The sequence below is a fragment of the Ptychodera flava genome, chromosome 7 (assembly GCF_041260155.1).
Source record: "Ptychodera flava strain L36383 chromosome 7, AS_Pfla_20210202, whole genome shotgun sequence".
NCBI classification, from domain to species: Eukaryota; Metazoa; Hemichordata; class Enteropneusta; family Ptychoderidae; genus Ptychodera; species Ptychodera flava.
The window spans coordinates 33,785,960-33,803,021 of NC_091934.1; the positions used below are offsets into that span (position 1 = coordinate 33,785,960).

Consider the following 17,062-nt stretch of genomic DNA (forward strand, 5'->3'; position numbering starts at 1 on the left):
TCACGGAAGCCTTATGGGATTCGCAAAGGTCAAGTGTACAGTAGTTTGCATTCTTGTTATGTCAGCTCACATTGCTTGAAGTGTTTGTTTTAATACTACCTCCACGTATGGGCAAACTCAGTTACACAATGCAGATAGCTCGTCGCTGGGGTTCAAGGATTGCTGCATGTTTATCGCCCTCAACCCGCCTATTAATCATCACTTCGTTTTTACTGAAATACATTTTCGCAGATTTGTCATCCATCACACATGCTCCAGGTTCAATATAATGATCTCTTAAAATATGTTATTCAAGAGCGAAGTCTCCAATATACGTCACGCATTGTGGAAGTAATCTCTCGAACGTTTCATCGATATGTGCCTTGCCTCGGTGGTGATCTTGGCTCGGACCCCCACGGGCATATGATTACACAACTTCAGAATTTCCCATAGCAACTTAGAGGGTCCAAAATGGCGACTTACATGTGTTACTCAACGTGATGGTGACAAGCATTCTAGTTCCTGAAGAGGGAGTGCATTGGTCCGAAGAAGTGTAGATATTTGTTTTTCCGTTTCAAATTTTACCTAGAAACAAAGAGTCTGCAATGGAACGCGTCGTAAAGGTCGCAAGTTTGAATTTTTGTAGAATTCGTAGGTTACCGATATTGGCTGGGATCTCACGGACAACAGGTTGTCCCCATGTCCGGTTTGTGGGTTATATTCCCATTACACGGTGCGGGATCCGTTTCAGCGACATAAGGGTAAGATTTCGAACGTTACATTTAATTTTATCCGATTAACAATTGCGAGTTGCAGTGTTCAAATTTTGAACCGGTCTTTTTGCCTTCATCCTATCCACGGCCAAACCGTGTCCTATCACAGGACTGTGAACCCGGCGCTGCGGTGAAATGATATTGACACTGAGTTCTATGAAAGGACGACTGAAAATCAGTGGACACACCTTTTAAACTAAAAATGATTTCCTTAGGGGGATCTAAAATAAGAAGTGATGGTACGAGTAGACTCCCTAGGTTACTTACAATGCAAACAAAATTTCGATGTGTCCACTAATCGTCAGTTTTGCCATATTGCTTATTCCCAGCAATGACAAACTAGATAAAGGGAAAGGGTGTTGTATGGCAACTAATCTGGTCCATACCCCTACCCCACCCCCACCCCATCCCCCAATCTCAGAAACATGGAGCTAGCCCTGCATATCATGCTGTGTGTTCCCAGCATCACCACGTCCCGTAACGAGGAGGGCTTACCTAGAGCATGCCATGGAGCATGATCTGCAGTATTATTTTCTCACAGATTCTGTACCAGACTTCGGAGTAGTTAAATTAATTTATAAAGCTCAGGGAGCCTACACTAAACGGTTTGAGTCGTGAGGGAAGTGGTGACTCTAGATATCCAGACTCTTTCCTTAGTTGTAAAACCTGAAAACGGTGTTGAATTTACTGTGGTATGATCGCTAAATCCCTTTGTTGTGGCAATTGCCACCATTAAATTGCTGTATAAAAGTTGCCTTAAATTTATTTTATGTTAGATTGGGGCAACCTCCCTGCTCAGTCATTCTCGCGAGCCAGAGCAATAATTTCCATTCCGCTGACCTACGCAAAACCTCTTAACGGGTAGCGCTAAGCTGTTGCCGTATTAAGAGGCAAGTGGTTTACGGCGATGTGCTCAGTCCTTGGAACTGATCTGATATTTCTATCTTTCTTGCAGGCTACATCACCATCAGTACCAGGTCTATGCAGAAAAACTCCGACGGTCTCTTTGTTCATACATCAACATTTTGCAACCGAAGAGAAACCCAGGACAGATAAAGATGGTTCAAAAGATAGAGGTGTAAGTATGAAATGGATTTTGGAAAATGGGCCAGTATTATCTCGGGAGGGGTGTTGAAAACAGTTGGTAAAAATGGGGAATAATTCTCAAAAGCATCAGTTCCTTCCCAATTCTAGAATACCTTTATCTGCCACTAGATGGCAAAAATTTCCATATCCTCATTTTCAAGTCCACAGTAGTCCAACTCAAACAGTATTGTAATCTATTAATATTTCACAGACGTACGCTTGCATCAAGTTATTGACAAATTATAACCTTAACCCTTTCAACTCCATGGTTTCGTCCAAGTCCATTGTTATCAATGATGATTTTTGGACCCTTTTACAGGGAATTGGGGTGAACAGCATAAATCCAATCTGAAATTAACCCGTCCTGCCAACTTTCGTGAGCTGCAGTCTCTACATATTGGCAAGAAATCACGTACACTGAAATAACTCTGGTATTGGCAGGAATAAGGAATCTCCAAACACTGTATATTCTACCATGGTCCCTCTATTATGATTCTACCGTAAATCCTTGAGACTGATTCTACCTTGATTAAATAAAAGTTCTTGTAACCTCATCATTTACAAGCCTGGTACAATTTTTTTTTTTTTCACGTTGCAGCCTGTTACGTGGAAATCGCTGCTTATCACTGTAACACTTGGTACAGTTCTTTTAGTCGGTATGAAGTATGTAAAGCATGAAAAGGAAATGGGTAAGCAGTATTCCTGCCGTTGATAAATGTTGTAGTCCAGTGATATACATACAGTGTAAATGACAGTTGTTTTGCCATTCATCAAAACTGCTCAAGTTACATTTAAAGGGTCAGTAACTGTTACTATTGATCAATTTCTTGCTATTTTTTTAATGTCAACTTCAGTTGTTTGTTCTACTCCCAATAGCATGTTGAGATACACAGTATTCAGCTTGTCAATGCAGCATGCCTTCCATTGTTATCTTTGACAGTTGAATTCTGGTCTGGACTAGAATTCAAATGTAAACAATAGAAATGCATGTTACACATATACATGTAGATGCTGTTTTGACAAGCTGAATAGTGGGTGTTTTAACATTCTTTTTAAAGAAGAATAAGAAGTTACGGCTCTTTTGCTACCCAATAGCTTGCTATTGAATGGCTATACAGAATTTCAAAAGGCGAAAAAGATAATGTGGTGATCAACCTGCCCGAGAAAAGAATTCTAAATTCATGTAAAGGTAGTTTGCGTCTCGAAAATGAGAGACTTAAAAACTTTGGTCAGACTTTCCTCAAGCAAAAATGCAACGATTCTCTTCAAAATTAAGGAGAAAAATCAGGGGTCACAATGCAAATTTTGGCACTAGACAAACAAAGTACCCAATATTTACCAAAATTTTGAAATTCAAAATGGCCGCCATCCCTGAGTTATCTCTATAAGGGAGTAGAAAATTCCGGATTTTCACAAAACTAAGCTGGTGAAAACTAAGTTACTCCAAGAGCTTCAAAAAGAGCCCCAACAAGTGGTAGATTAAAAGAATATTGCTAAAATTTTAGAGTCTGAATATCTGTCCCTGAGGCGCATTCTACCTTAAAATTATTGTTCTTCAAAACGTCTTTCTATTTATCTCTCAGAGACATGCAACTTATGAGAGAGCTTTCCTTCCTTATGAGAGAGCTCAGCTTTCTTTCCATTATTAGTCCCCACGGACACCGTCCGGGGGGACTTATAGGTTTGGTCATGTCCGTGCGTGTGTGCGTCCGTGCGTGCGTGCGTGCGTGTGTGCGTCCGTCCGTTCACGCAGATATCTCAGAGATGCAAGAAGCGATTTCATTCAAACTTGGTACAAGGATTACTTCATATGTCATACAGACGCACATCAATCTGTTTTGTGATACGATCCAATATGGCCGCCAGGCGGCCATTTTATTACGATTTTTTCATGTACAGAGCCATAACTCAGACATGTTTCAACCAATTTTATTCAAAGTTGGTACAAGGACATTGACCAATGTCATAGATATGCACGTCATTTTGTTTTGTGATACGATCCAATATGGCCGCCAGGCGGCCATTTTATTACGATTTTTTCATGTACAGAGCCATAACTCAGACATGTTTCAACCGATTTTATTCAAAGTTGGTACAAGGACATTGACCAATGTCATAGATATGCACATCAATTTGTTTTGCGATACGATCCAATATGGCCGCCAGGCGGCCATTTTATTACGATTTTTTCATGTACAGAGCCATAACTCAGACATGTTGCAACCGATTTTATCAAGCATTGGTACAAGGTCATTGACCAATGTCATAGATATGCATGTTGATTTGTTTTGTGATACGATCCAATATGGTCGCCAGGCGGCCATTTTATTACAATATTTTCATATACAGTGCCATAACTCAGACATGTTTTAACCGATTTTATTCAAAGTTGGTACAAGGACATTGACCAATGTCATAGATATGCATGTCAATTTGTTTTGTGATACGATCCAATATGGCTGCTTAGTGGCCATTTTGTTACGATTTTTTCATATGCAGAGGCATAACTCAGGCATATCTTAACCGATTTTATTCAAAGTTGGTACAAGGACATTGACCTATTTCTTACATATGTACGTCGATTTGTTTGTTATGTGATACGATCCAATATGGCCGCTAGATAGGCAGCCATTGTATTACGATGTTTTCATGTACAGAGCAATAACTCAGACATGTTTCAACGGATTTTATTCAAAGTTGGTACAAGGAGATTAACTAATGTCATACATATGCATGTCAATGTGTTATGTGATACGATCCAATATGGCTGCCTTGCAGCCATTTTGTTACGATTTTTTTCATGTCAAGGGCCATAATACTCTAAGGCATATCTTAACCGATTTTATTCAAAGTTGGTACAAGGACATTAACCTATGTCATACATATGTATGTCAATTTGTTTCTTGATATGATCCAATATGGCTGCATGGCAGCCATTTTGTTACAATTTTTTCGTGTCCTTAGCCAAAACTTGGCATGTCTCAACTAATTTTATTCACAGATTTTATTCAAACTTAGTACAAGGACATTGACCTATGTCATACATATGCACATTGATTTGTTTTATGATACAATCCAATATGGCCGCCGTGTGGCCTTTTTTTTCCGATTTTTTCATGTCCGGAACCATAACTCAGACATGTATCAAGCAAATTTATTCAAAGTTGGTTAACAGGACATTGACTTATTTATACATATGTATGTCGATTGGTTTCACGAGATGGTCCTATGTGGCCACATGGTAGCAATTTTGTTATGGTTGTTTCATGTCGAGAGCCATAACTCTGGCAATTAAGTCTCAACTGATCTTATTCAAAGTTGGTACATGTACATTGACTTACGTCATACATATACATGTTGATTTTTTAAACAGTAAAATCAAATATCGCTGCATGGCGGTGATTTTGTTACAATTTTCAGATGTACAGAGCTATAATTCAGACATATTTCCACCAGTATCATTCAAAGTTGGTACAAGGACATTGACCTATTTCATACATATGCTCGTCAATTTGTTTCACGTCATGTAGCACAACATGTCAATTATTGAATTTTCGTAAGTAGGCTTATATGTCAAGAAATACGTACTGCATCAAATTCATGAAACTTTATACTGATGTTAAGGTCACATTGCTTTAACATTGAACATTGAACATCAGTGTCATTTTAATTAATTTGTAATTGCATAAGTAATGAACTTTCCTAATTAGGATGATATAGCCACAAATTAATACAGCGTCAAATGTGATGAAACTTGATACAGATGTTGATCTCATAGTGTTGTAAATAAGTGTTGAAATACTGCATCAAACTTTATGAAATATGGTACCAGTGATAATCTGTCAAGTGATAGAATTGTATGCAAAAATGTTTTGCAACATCCTGTTGATTAATTCCTAGTTGACTCATTTTATGAACTTTAGGATGGTGGCCTACATTGGTTTTATGTTTTCATCACCATGGAACTCATTCTTGGCCATTGAGCGCCATCTGTATCAAAGTATTTTTATCACAGACCTAATTAATGAAGAGGACTCTATCCTCTCTGAGGACATGTAATCAAAGTACCCATTATTAACAAGTGGGGACTGTGTCATCAACGATGACTTGTTAACTTTATTATGTAGAAAGTCCTCTCACCAGAAGTGATTGTGAAATCTGAATGTAATTCAAACAAAAATGTTAAATAACAATAGATTCCATTGTTCTCTGTGAATTTCAATCCTGTGAAATTTTCGAAACAGTAACATTGAATCCCAGGGAAAGTTATGATTTTACAAAGCCTCGAATGAGATAATTGCTTCTTTCTTTGAAGTTTCTACTGAATACATACCAGTTATTATCCAAAAATGTTTTTCATCTGATGTCCCCTTACAATGCTGTGACACTTTCACTGAAATACTTCTCTTTTGCCAGTTTTGATGAATTGAATAAGGTTATGAAAATGGTGAAAATGTTTCCTGTTTGTCTGATGAGGTTGTTAATACTTCTCTCGGCCGAGATGGAGCCGTCTACTGCACAGGTGTACCCGCCCTCATGAAACTAGTAATCTTGCATACTCTAGTCATCGCTACAAGCTGTCAAAGTTATCAGTTTTCACTCATGTTTCAGAGAAATATCATGGTCACTAATGAACTCATTTCGATAATTTCTCTCCGTGAAAGTTGCTGAAAGAGAGAGAACGAAGTCACTCGGCAAGGCAGCCATTGGTGGACCATTTGATCTGATCGACCACAATGGAAAGCCCTGTTCCAGCAAAGACTTCCTGGGCAAATGGTTTCTCTTGTATTTTGGTTTTACACACTGTCCAGATATATGCCCAGATGAACTTGAAAAGATGTGTGAAGCAGTTGACAGTATAAGTAGGTACTCCTTTCATGAATATCTCCCAATTTTCCAAAAGGGGGTCCAGCGAAACCTCTACACACAGCAACAAGTTATGACAAAATGTGTAGATTAAGGTATTATTTCAAAGTCTTGAATCCCTACATGTCTCTAAAGTGCTTACTACAGAAATTATTTCATTTTAAAATGAACTTGACATTGCTCAGACTTTTCTTGAAATTGCAGCATTTATTAGTGAGTTGGAGCATAGACAGTAGAGAAACTATGTTTCCAGTGTGTTTTGAATTTGCAGCCATCATAAGAACATCTTCAGAATAGGTCTGATGTTCATCTTGTATATCAAGTACACATTCAATAAGTACAGTAAACACATAAAGGCAAAATTGATACACAGTGTGTGTGACCGAGCCCTGCTGTGGGGGTGCTTTCATGATGGCTGCCAGTCTCTGCCTTGCTGAAAGTCACTATAATAACTGGTGCAATTTCAAAGCAAGAAAACATTCAGCAAATTTCCAGAAATGTCCCAGCTGTCTTAACTGCTCATTGCTGATTTATATAATGATCAAATTTAGGAGTGACATTCTGTTATATTTAAGAACTTAAATGTCAGTGGCATTTCATTTTACAAAAGGAAATGAATGAAGTCAACAGCTTATTTCTGAATGTTCAACAAAGGTGTCAAATGACTGTCTGCAATGAGTATTCACATTTCTGCAAAGTGGGCCCTCAGTGGCCACTTTGATGACTTCTTTCAACTATCATATCAGAATAATAATTATTCTTTTTACATCTTAGACATACATGTACATATTATGTTTGTATATTTTGTAAATATTCTAATGAGAGGAGATTCGAGGTAAGTATACTTCAAAGTGTTGATTTTGTTTTCCTCAAAATCCTGTCATATCAAGAAAAATGCATGATGAGTTGCGGCAATGCGATCTTTATAAAAAAGGCATAACTTGCAATCTTTATAAAAAAGGCATAACTTGCAGGCAATCTTAATAATTTCACCATAGACCCTTTCTCGAGGGTGTATGATTTTACAGTCAACAGCGACTGTAAGACCTGTGTCCATTTATATTTCAGATGCAATTAAAACCATAGATGATGTGACTCCTGTATTTGTAACCATTGATCCAGAGAGAGACAGTCCAAAGGTCATGGAACAGTATGTCAAAGGTCAGAACGGCAAAACCTTTCTACACAGGAAACCTGTCCAAACTGAACACTTTTTCCAGTCTATTCACATAGGTGTCCATTTTAAAAGAACCTCTACAAACTGAATACCACTGCCGAACAAATACTTTTTTTTGGTTCCTGAATGGTTCAGTTTTGACGGGTTTTACCATATTTGTGTCTTATCACCAATCAAGTTTGTTACATTGTGGGTCAGAAACTTGCCATCAAGAATTCTTCAGAACTGGTGTTTGATTATATCTATGAAAAGTCCCTTTAGATATTTCAGTGAATATTTCAAATTTATGGTACAATAACCGTAAAAATATAATTTTCCAAATCATTCAAAATGGGAATTGAGGAGAATGTGTCCTTAAAAGTATGTTTTCAGAAGTTTTACAATTAGTCTATGAATTTGACTACATATGGGAGACATGGTGGACTTCACTGAGGAATCTTCAATGTTACAAATAACAATGAATCATGGGATATCATTAGTACTGTGTATGCTACTGAAGGGGTTCAAAGGGTAGGATATTGCAAGATCGAACCACAGGCGACCCATAAAGTATTACTGAGATTTTCACACTGTTTTCTCTATCATTTTCTCTCTTTTCTTCATGCTCTTACTGATCGGAGTAAATAAAATAAATGGTTATATAACCTAACCTAGCCTCTGTGACTCTTTATTTATTTTACACTCCATTATAATGGTACATGGACATATATCTCTCATATACACACATGCTGTAATTAATTAGTCAACACAACTAATTATGCTAATCCGTGGACTTATCAGGGATTTTACGGGTTGGTCAACATCACGAAAGATAGGAATGGTAACTCCTTTTTATCACAACTGGAAGTTGTGATATAGAGGTGGTTTCAACCGGTGTTTGATGTCGTCCATTTCCGTAAACGACAAAAATTCAAAAACTGCTGAACAGACTGCGTTGATATTTGATACCGATACATAGACTGGTTCCAAGGTTCCAATTCCCAAAAATGGAGCCAAACGGAGCGGCGGTTAGATAGTTTTGGGAAATTTGTAACCCCCCTTTTTAACTAATTGATTTTAGGGGTCTTTCATATATGTAGTTTTGGAATGTACACCAATCCTGCATTGTGGACTGTTTATGAGTTGTGGAACAGAAATGAGGTTTGATGAATGTTAGAAATATGCAGGATGACTGATTCGAAGTATAAGAGATTTCTATGCTCTTTTGGGCATCAAAAGCATTAAAAAAAAACATATTTCATAGTTTAGATTCTCACTTTTGAGATGACCCTAGGCATTTGTTAAGTAAACATCCTTGAGTCAATATACAGACTTTGACATTCCAGAGATTAAGTATCCACAACCTCACATGTTACAGTCTTTCACTACAATGGTATGGCCCAAACCCATTGTTATCAATGGAGAGTGTGGACCTGTCTACAGGAAATTGGGGTGAACAGGTTAGACAATGACGTTACAAGTTGTAGGTTAGTTATCAAGGTAGCACCAGCATAGAGTCCTGAGCATCTGTCCATGTGTTCTCACAGCAAATTACAGGGAAAAAAATTATTTGAGAAGTTTCTCTCCTTTAAATAGAAGTATATTACAATTTAAAGCTGTCATGGATGGATTGCTCTGGAATGATCTGAAACACAGTTATTGCCCATTAGCAACAAATCTACAGCAAGATTTATGAAAAGTTCATGAACTTACACAAGGTATTAGACAAAAGATGACCATGACTTTGCTACTTTTCAACATTTATATCAATCAGATTTCCCCAGCTTAGTGTATAATTTTGTAATCTTAATTACTGTCAACTTAGCTTTACTAACTTATTCTAACCTCATTATTCTTACACTAGTGTTATACCTTATAACCACAAAATTTCAAGAGATGCATATATGATTGTCACTTAACAAACAATTTACAAATATGTCTTCTGCTATTTCTCCATATACATATACATGTCTCTTTTCTCATAAAAATTAGCTTAAAATCGCAATGTGAAAAATAGTCTTTCAGCTATATGTTGCTCATTGACTTCGTGGTCTGTCTAATTCACAGTGAGAGTGGTTGTTGATAAATGCCGATAATACTAGGCGGTCATTATGTCCAAGCGCCATTGGCGATATTTTTTAACATAATGACCATAGGTCATTATCACATCTGGAAGTTGCGATATAGGGTTAGCTTCAACCGCTGTCAGACAGACTCAGTGTCCATTTTCCGTAAACGACAAAAAGTCAAAAACCGCTGAACAGACTGCATTGATATTTGGTACAGATATTCAGACTGATTACAAGGTTCCGATTCCGAAAAATGGAGCCAAACGGAGCAGCGGTTAGATAGTTTTGGGAAATTTCTAACCCCCCTTTAACTAATTGATTTTAGGGGTCTTTCATATATGTACTTTTGGAATGTACACCAATCCTGCATTATGGACTATTTAATGAGTTGTGGAACAGAAATGAGGTTTGGATGAATGTTAGAAATATGCAGGATGGCTGATTCAAAGTATCAGAGATTTCATGCGCTTTTGGTAATAAAATTGATAAAAAACAACATATTTAATGTTTTAGATTTCTCACATTTGTTATGACCCTTAACATTACAGACTTGATGACATAACTAGCTGCTGGACCTGTTTACTGGCGCATTGATTTAAAGACAAAGATCGTTTTATTTTGTGATAAGGACGTGTGATTTCGTAAAACATAGTCTATTAGCCTGGAAATGTGATTTTTGCGAATATTGCTTACCCCACTGACAAACAGTGTGGTTTGAAAATGGCTGGAATTCGCTACTTCGGGACTTTGTTTTGTGTGTGCATTTACTGACAAACTCCAAACCCGCAGCACCTACCCATTCAGTATTTCATGTACAGGTGTACCCAGAGATAGAGTAGTTTCACAATGTGCCAGTTGTGATCAAGTGCCATTGGCGCTATTTTTCATTAACATCACTATCTTTCCGATGTTGACCAACCTCTGATAAGTCCACGGATTAGCATAATTAGTTGTGTTGACTAATTAATTACAGCATGTGTGTATATGAGAGATATATGTCCATGTACCATTATAATGGAGTGTAAAATAAATAAAGAGTCACAGAGGCTAGGTTAGGTTATATAAACCATTTATTTTATTTACTCCGATCAGTCAGAGCATGAAGAAAGGAGAGAAAATGATAGAGAAAACAGTGTGAAAATCTCAGTAATACTTTATGGGTCGCCTGTGATCGAACATGTTAGGGCATGGCACTTTAAGGGTTGAACTTGTCAAACGCTCCAAGAGAACAAAGTTGGAGGCAAACATGTTGAATTTCATGTCAAAACAGTTTGCACAAATATGTCGCGACTTACAGGTTCAGTACAAGTGAAATGTACAGTGCAGTCGTACACCATCATTCAAACCTGAATTTTTTTTCGCTGTACAGAACGTTTACCCAGCTCTCCCATCCTCCCTGTAACTCCCTGCTGTCTATCACATTTCAGAATTTCACCCCAAGTTGTTGGGTTTGACCGGCACGAAAGAAAAAGTTGAGGAAGCAGCCAGAGGCTACAGAGTGTATTTCAGTGCTGGACCAAGAGATGAAGACAACGACTACATTGTAAGTGTTTATCATTCATTTGCTGCATTCATTTGCTGTGACGGTATTTGTTGCTGTAGAACTTTTAGTTCGTTATTTTAGCCTGCAAGTTTGCCATCGTAACTTCATTCTCACTTTGAATGAAACGGTGAACTTCAAATATTTTTTGTTGAAGTCTCATCTCTCACAATTGTTTAGGCTCTGTTGAGTTGTCCTTTTCAAATCTTGGAGAGTTATCGTACTTTAAAAGTGAGAAGATCAATGATGTTGCTTAGAGTAGAAAAACTGCATTTCTTTCCCATTCATGAAGGTCAAAGATTAACTTTATGGGAAAAATGAAATTTTTGATTTCCACCGAAAGGAATTGGTTAAAACCAATAAAGCTTCATTTGTGCAGCAAGCTTTAAAAAGAGTCCACAGAAATAAAGGACCAGCCAAGTCTTGTCAAACTATTTTTCCCTGGGGTGGATTCTGTCTTACATGTAAGCATGTCGGTCATATAGCAACATATTAGAAGTGTCAAGCAATAAGCCTTATACAAAAAATTTCTTCTTCAAAATTGAAAATTATTCTTGAAAATGAAAACAAAACAGTCAATAATTTGATAGTATCCCTCAAGCCTGTGACAGGATATGTTCAGTAAGGGTGCTGTTGTTTTCTTAAGTTATTGTGAACTATTTAGTAAACCTACAGTACAGGAATCATGACAAGAATATGTATCACAATAAAAATTATGATAGACTTATAAATGATCATGTGTTTTGTAGTTTGTATTGGTTATATTTTCTGTTTTGGAATATCACATATGTAACAATAATTTTAACCCCTTGAGTGCTGTAATTTTTCCCACCTAAATTTCAGTGCAACATTTTACCATTATTTATGAATTTTTCTGTAATTTTTTTGATAATTTTTTGATCAAGTGGACATCACATTTTATTAGCTACCTGTTTTAGTCCCCACGGACACCGTCCGGGGGGACTTATAGGTTTGGTCATGTCCGTGCGTCCGTCCGTGCGTCCGTCCGTCCGTGCGTGCGTCCGTCCGTTCACGCAGATATCTCAGAGACGCCTGGAGCGATTTCGTTCAAACTTGGTACAAGGATAGTACCATACCTCATACAGATGCACGTCGATTTGTTTCACAATGCGATCAAATTTGGCCGTGGTAGAGGACTTTTTAGTTTTCACCTCCATAGACTCCCATGTATAAGGCAGACCATAGACTCCCATGTATAAGGCGGACCATAGACTCCCATGTATAAGGCAGACCATAGACTCCCATGTATAAGGCAGTCCATAGACTCCCATGTATAAGGAAGTCCATAGACTCCCATGTATAAGGCAGTCCATAGACTCCCATGTATAAGGCAGTACATAGGCTCCCATGTGTAAGGCCAAGATAAATAAAAATTTAGTTTCTCTTCGTATTCATATTGCAAAAAGGATGCAGTGACACAGTTTTTAGTCCCCACAGATAAAGTCCAGGGGGCTCATAGATTGGGTCATGTCAGTCCGTGAGTCCATCCGTTCACGCAGATATCTCAGACACTTTGACAAAATGTCATGTGACCTTGGTGACCTTTGACCTCGAATATACATATTTGTCCATAACTCAGTAACCACAAGTGGTAAATCTTTCATATATGGTATGATGGGACACCCTATGACGCCACATATTGTACCTCATTAATTATGTGCATATCTAATTTTGAGCGAACCAATAGAGCTAGAGGTCTGATTTTTGGTATATATGGATAACTTAGCAATACAATTTTTTTGACAAAATGTCACGTGACCTTGGTGACCTTTAACCTCAAATATACATATTTGTCCATAACTCAGTAATCACTAATGCTACACCCTTCATATTTGGTATGATGGGACACCTTATGACACCACATATTGTACCTCATAATTATGTGCATATCTAATTTTGAGCGAGCCAATAGAGCCAGAGGTCTGATTTTTGGTATGTAGGGATAACTTAGCAATACAATTTTTTTGACAAAATGTCAAGTGATCTCAATGACCTTTGACCTCAAATATACATATTTGTGCATAACTCAGTAACCACAAGTGCTACACTCTTCATATTTGGTATGATGGGACACCTTATGACGCCACATATTGTACCTCATTAATTATGCGCATATGTAATTTTGAGCGAGCCAAAAGAGCTAGAGGTCTGATTTTTGGTATATAGGGATAACCTAGCAATACAATTATTTTGAAAAAATGTAATGTGACCTCAATGACCTTTGACCTCAAATATACATATTTGTCCAAAACTCAGTAACCACAAATGCTACACCCTTCATATTTGGTATGATGGGACACCTTATGACGCCACATATTGTACCTCATTAATTATGCACATATCTAATTTTGAGTGAGTGAATAAAGCTAGAGGTCTGATTTTTGGTATATAGGGATAACTTAGCAATACAATTTTTTTGACAAAATGTCACGTGACCTTGGTGACCTTTGACCTCAAATATACATATTTGTCCATAACTCAGTAACCACAAGTGCTACACCCTTCATATATGGTATGATGGGACACCTTATGACGCCACATATTGTTCCTCATTAATTATGTGCATATCTAATTTTGAGCGAGCCAATAGAGCTAGAGGTCTGATTTTTGGTATGTAGGGATAACTTAGCAATACAATTTTTTTGACAAAATGTCACGTGACCTTGGTGACCTTTGACCTCAAATATACATATTTGTCCATAACTCAGTAACCACAAGTGCTACACCCTTCATATTTGGTATGATGGGACACCTTATGACGCCACATATTGTACCTCATTCATTATGTGCATATCTAATTTTGAACAAGCCAATAGAGGTAAATGTATGATTTTTAGTATATAGGGATAGACTATAGGATAGAAATTTTTTGACAAAATGTCATGTGACCTCGATAACCTTTTACCTAAAATACACGATTATGTCAATAAATAAGTAACCACAAGTGCTATGTCCTTTATATTTAGTAGGATGGGAGACCTTATGACAACACATGCTTTACCTCGTTAATTATGCCCAATTATGGCATATATAATTGTGGGCAAGCCAATAGAGCTAGAGGTCTGAATTTTGGCATATATGGATTAATTAGCAATACAATGTTTTTTTTTTCAAAATGTCACGTGACCTTGATGACCTTTGACCTTGAATATGCATATATATGCATAACTCAGTAATCACAAGTTCTTTACGCTTCAATTTTGATAGGATAATGGACCTTAAGATGTCACATCTTGTACCTCATTTATTATGCACATATGTATTTCTTGGCTGGCCAATACAGCTAGAGGTTTGATCTTTTTTCCTGATTTAGAACCATAACTTAGACATGCCTCTTGTTTCAAATTGGAAACAATGACATAGACCTATGTGTCCATAGATCTGAACATATACACTTTAGTGATACTTCTTAATGACCTCATTTCCCTGCCCTCTCAAGACTAATACTCCTATAACAAGTGGGGACTATGTCATTGTCAATGACTTGTTTACCAAAATGTTGGCAAAAGTCTGAAAAAATTTGATTGGGGCACATTTTATATAAAGGTGACAAAAATTGACTTTGGCACTCAAAGGGTTAATTAATATAATTGATAGAGGTGTCACATCACATGCAGCTTTTAACTGAGCATCACACTTCTGTGCAGTTGACAATAGATCTTTCTCAAATTAATTCCAGGTTGATCACACTATCATCATGTACCTTATCAACCCAGATGGACAGTTTGTGGATTACTACGGACAGAACAAAAATAAGAGTGAAATCGCTAATAGCATTGCGGGACACATGAGGAAGTATAAACACCTATAACTGCAAAACAAAGACAAATTTCCGAAATTTTTTTTACAATGGCATCTTTTAAGTAGTTTTGTGTGCTGTAATGGAATCATATTCGGGCAGTAGCAATTTTCAAAAACTCTTCTTATTTTGAGAGTGATTTTCGCCTTGCATAGACTTGCTGACGTCATGACCCAGGAATGCAGATGTGTGGATCATCATGCGTTCCCAAGTTATTGGTTGCTGGGAGTATGACAACAGCTGTGACAGGTGGGGACAAGTGTTATGCAAATGGTGATGGGGGCAGACTGCTGAGTGTCGCAAAGCTTACTGACTTCAAGCTGGAAAGGAACTCAAATACGTTGGTTCATTTGAAAATGAACTACAATCTTTTTCTGATGATTTGTATTAGTAGTGTACATTACTCAGCCAATCATGACTTGTGTGAAATAAAGCTATTATCAGATTCATTCAGACATTGTATTCTGCCTCCTTAGAGATATAGATTGCAACATTGCTTTCCTTTATAATTCTTGAATGTTGATTGTAGTACCCATTATCCAAACTCTGTCATGATTCGTCAAATTACAGTCACATGGTATGAATCAATATGGAACTGATTCTGCTACATGTAAAAAGCCATTCACTAGATTGTTAAACTGTTACCTGACAGGGTTATAGGTCAGACAACTGTTACCTGGCTATGTTTGAAATCACCATCCATGCATGCTAAGAGGACAGTGTCAACTATGACCCTGACATGATAACAAAGAAATTATGGAAAATGGATGAGGTGTATAACAAAACATTTACAAGCCATGAGGGTAACAGCGTACATTTGTTTTCCCTTGGGTAGGTGAGTCGACCCAAACTGTATCTCCCTCGGCCTGCAACCTCATGAAACAGACCTCTTTCAAGGTGATGTACTCTCTGGGGGAAACACATGTATGCTGTTACCCTCATAGCCTTTAAATGTATGTATTATGCTCTAAGTCTGTTATAGTGGTGTACGGCCATTGTCTGTTTGTACCATACACCTGCCAAACTGAACTTCATTTGCATGCCTTTGGTACTTTGCATAGGAAAACTTGTGCCAAGTGAGTTTTTGATGCTGTGCGTAAGACCCATGTAGTAAGGGACGATTCAGAATTTACTTCCAGGGGGAGGGTGGAGGATTTTCTATTTTCTCGGTGATTTTTTTCCATGGCCCCCCCTAGTAAATTATAGAAAAAATCTATGGCCCCCCCTCATCTTTCCTGTTTTTTTTCCATGGCCCCCCCTAATATATACATGCATGCTTATACGGTACATTATAGACATATCCAGTCTAACAAGTTGCAGGAACTGTAGTGGACATTTAATCGATTATATAACAAATCATTTCCGGGTTATGTGACTATAAAAAGAATGATTTGCAGGGACTGTAAGTGGCACACTTTTGGAAGGGTAGCAATAAACATATCTGGTTGTAAATTTCTAAAGAAAAGTTAATTACTAAATATGAATACTTTTTTCGTTATGTCTCACTGATACATATGATGCACACAAAGACAAGCAAAGATGTCAGTTAGAAATGGTGAACAGAAAATCAGCGGAGCAGATAATTGGCAAAGTGATGTATATCTTGAAGTTTAATGGTACATCATTTGTAGATATCCAGATATTTCTGGAAAGTGAGATGTACATGTACATGCACACGTTCAGCATACATTTTCATTTGATGATGCTGAATATTTGCAGACTCACGGTGAAAGTTTTAAACATTAGGAATTAAAATTGGTGAAAGCCAACTTG

The 17,062-nt window shown here is 37.4% G+C and overlaps 1 protein-coding gene across 1 annotated transcript; it reads left to right on the plus strand.

Moving 5' to 3' along the window:
• The first annotated feature begins 428 nt into the window (after positions 1-428).
• Positions 429-15,742, plus strand: LOC139137352 (protein SCO1 homolog, mitochondrial-like). The gene is made up of 7 exons (XM_070705398.1): positions 429-740; positions 1,708-1,830; positions 2,437-2,527; positions 6,503-6,700; positions 7,773-7,865; positions 11,357-11,472; positions 15,170-15,742. The coding sequence occupies exons 1-7, from the start codon at positions 585-587 to the stop codon at positions 15,299-15,301; spliced, it is 909 nt and encodes a 302-aa protein (XP_070561499.1). The 5' UTR covers positions 429-584; the 3' UTR covers positions 15,302-15,742.
• The last annotated feature ends 1,320 nt before the right edge of the window (positions 15,743-17,062 follow it).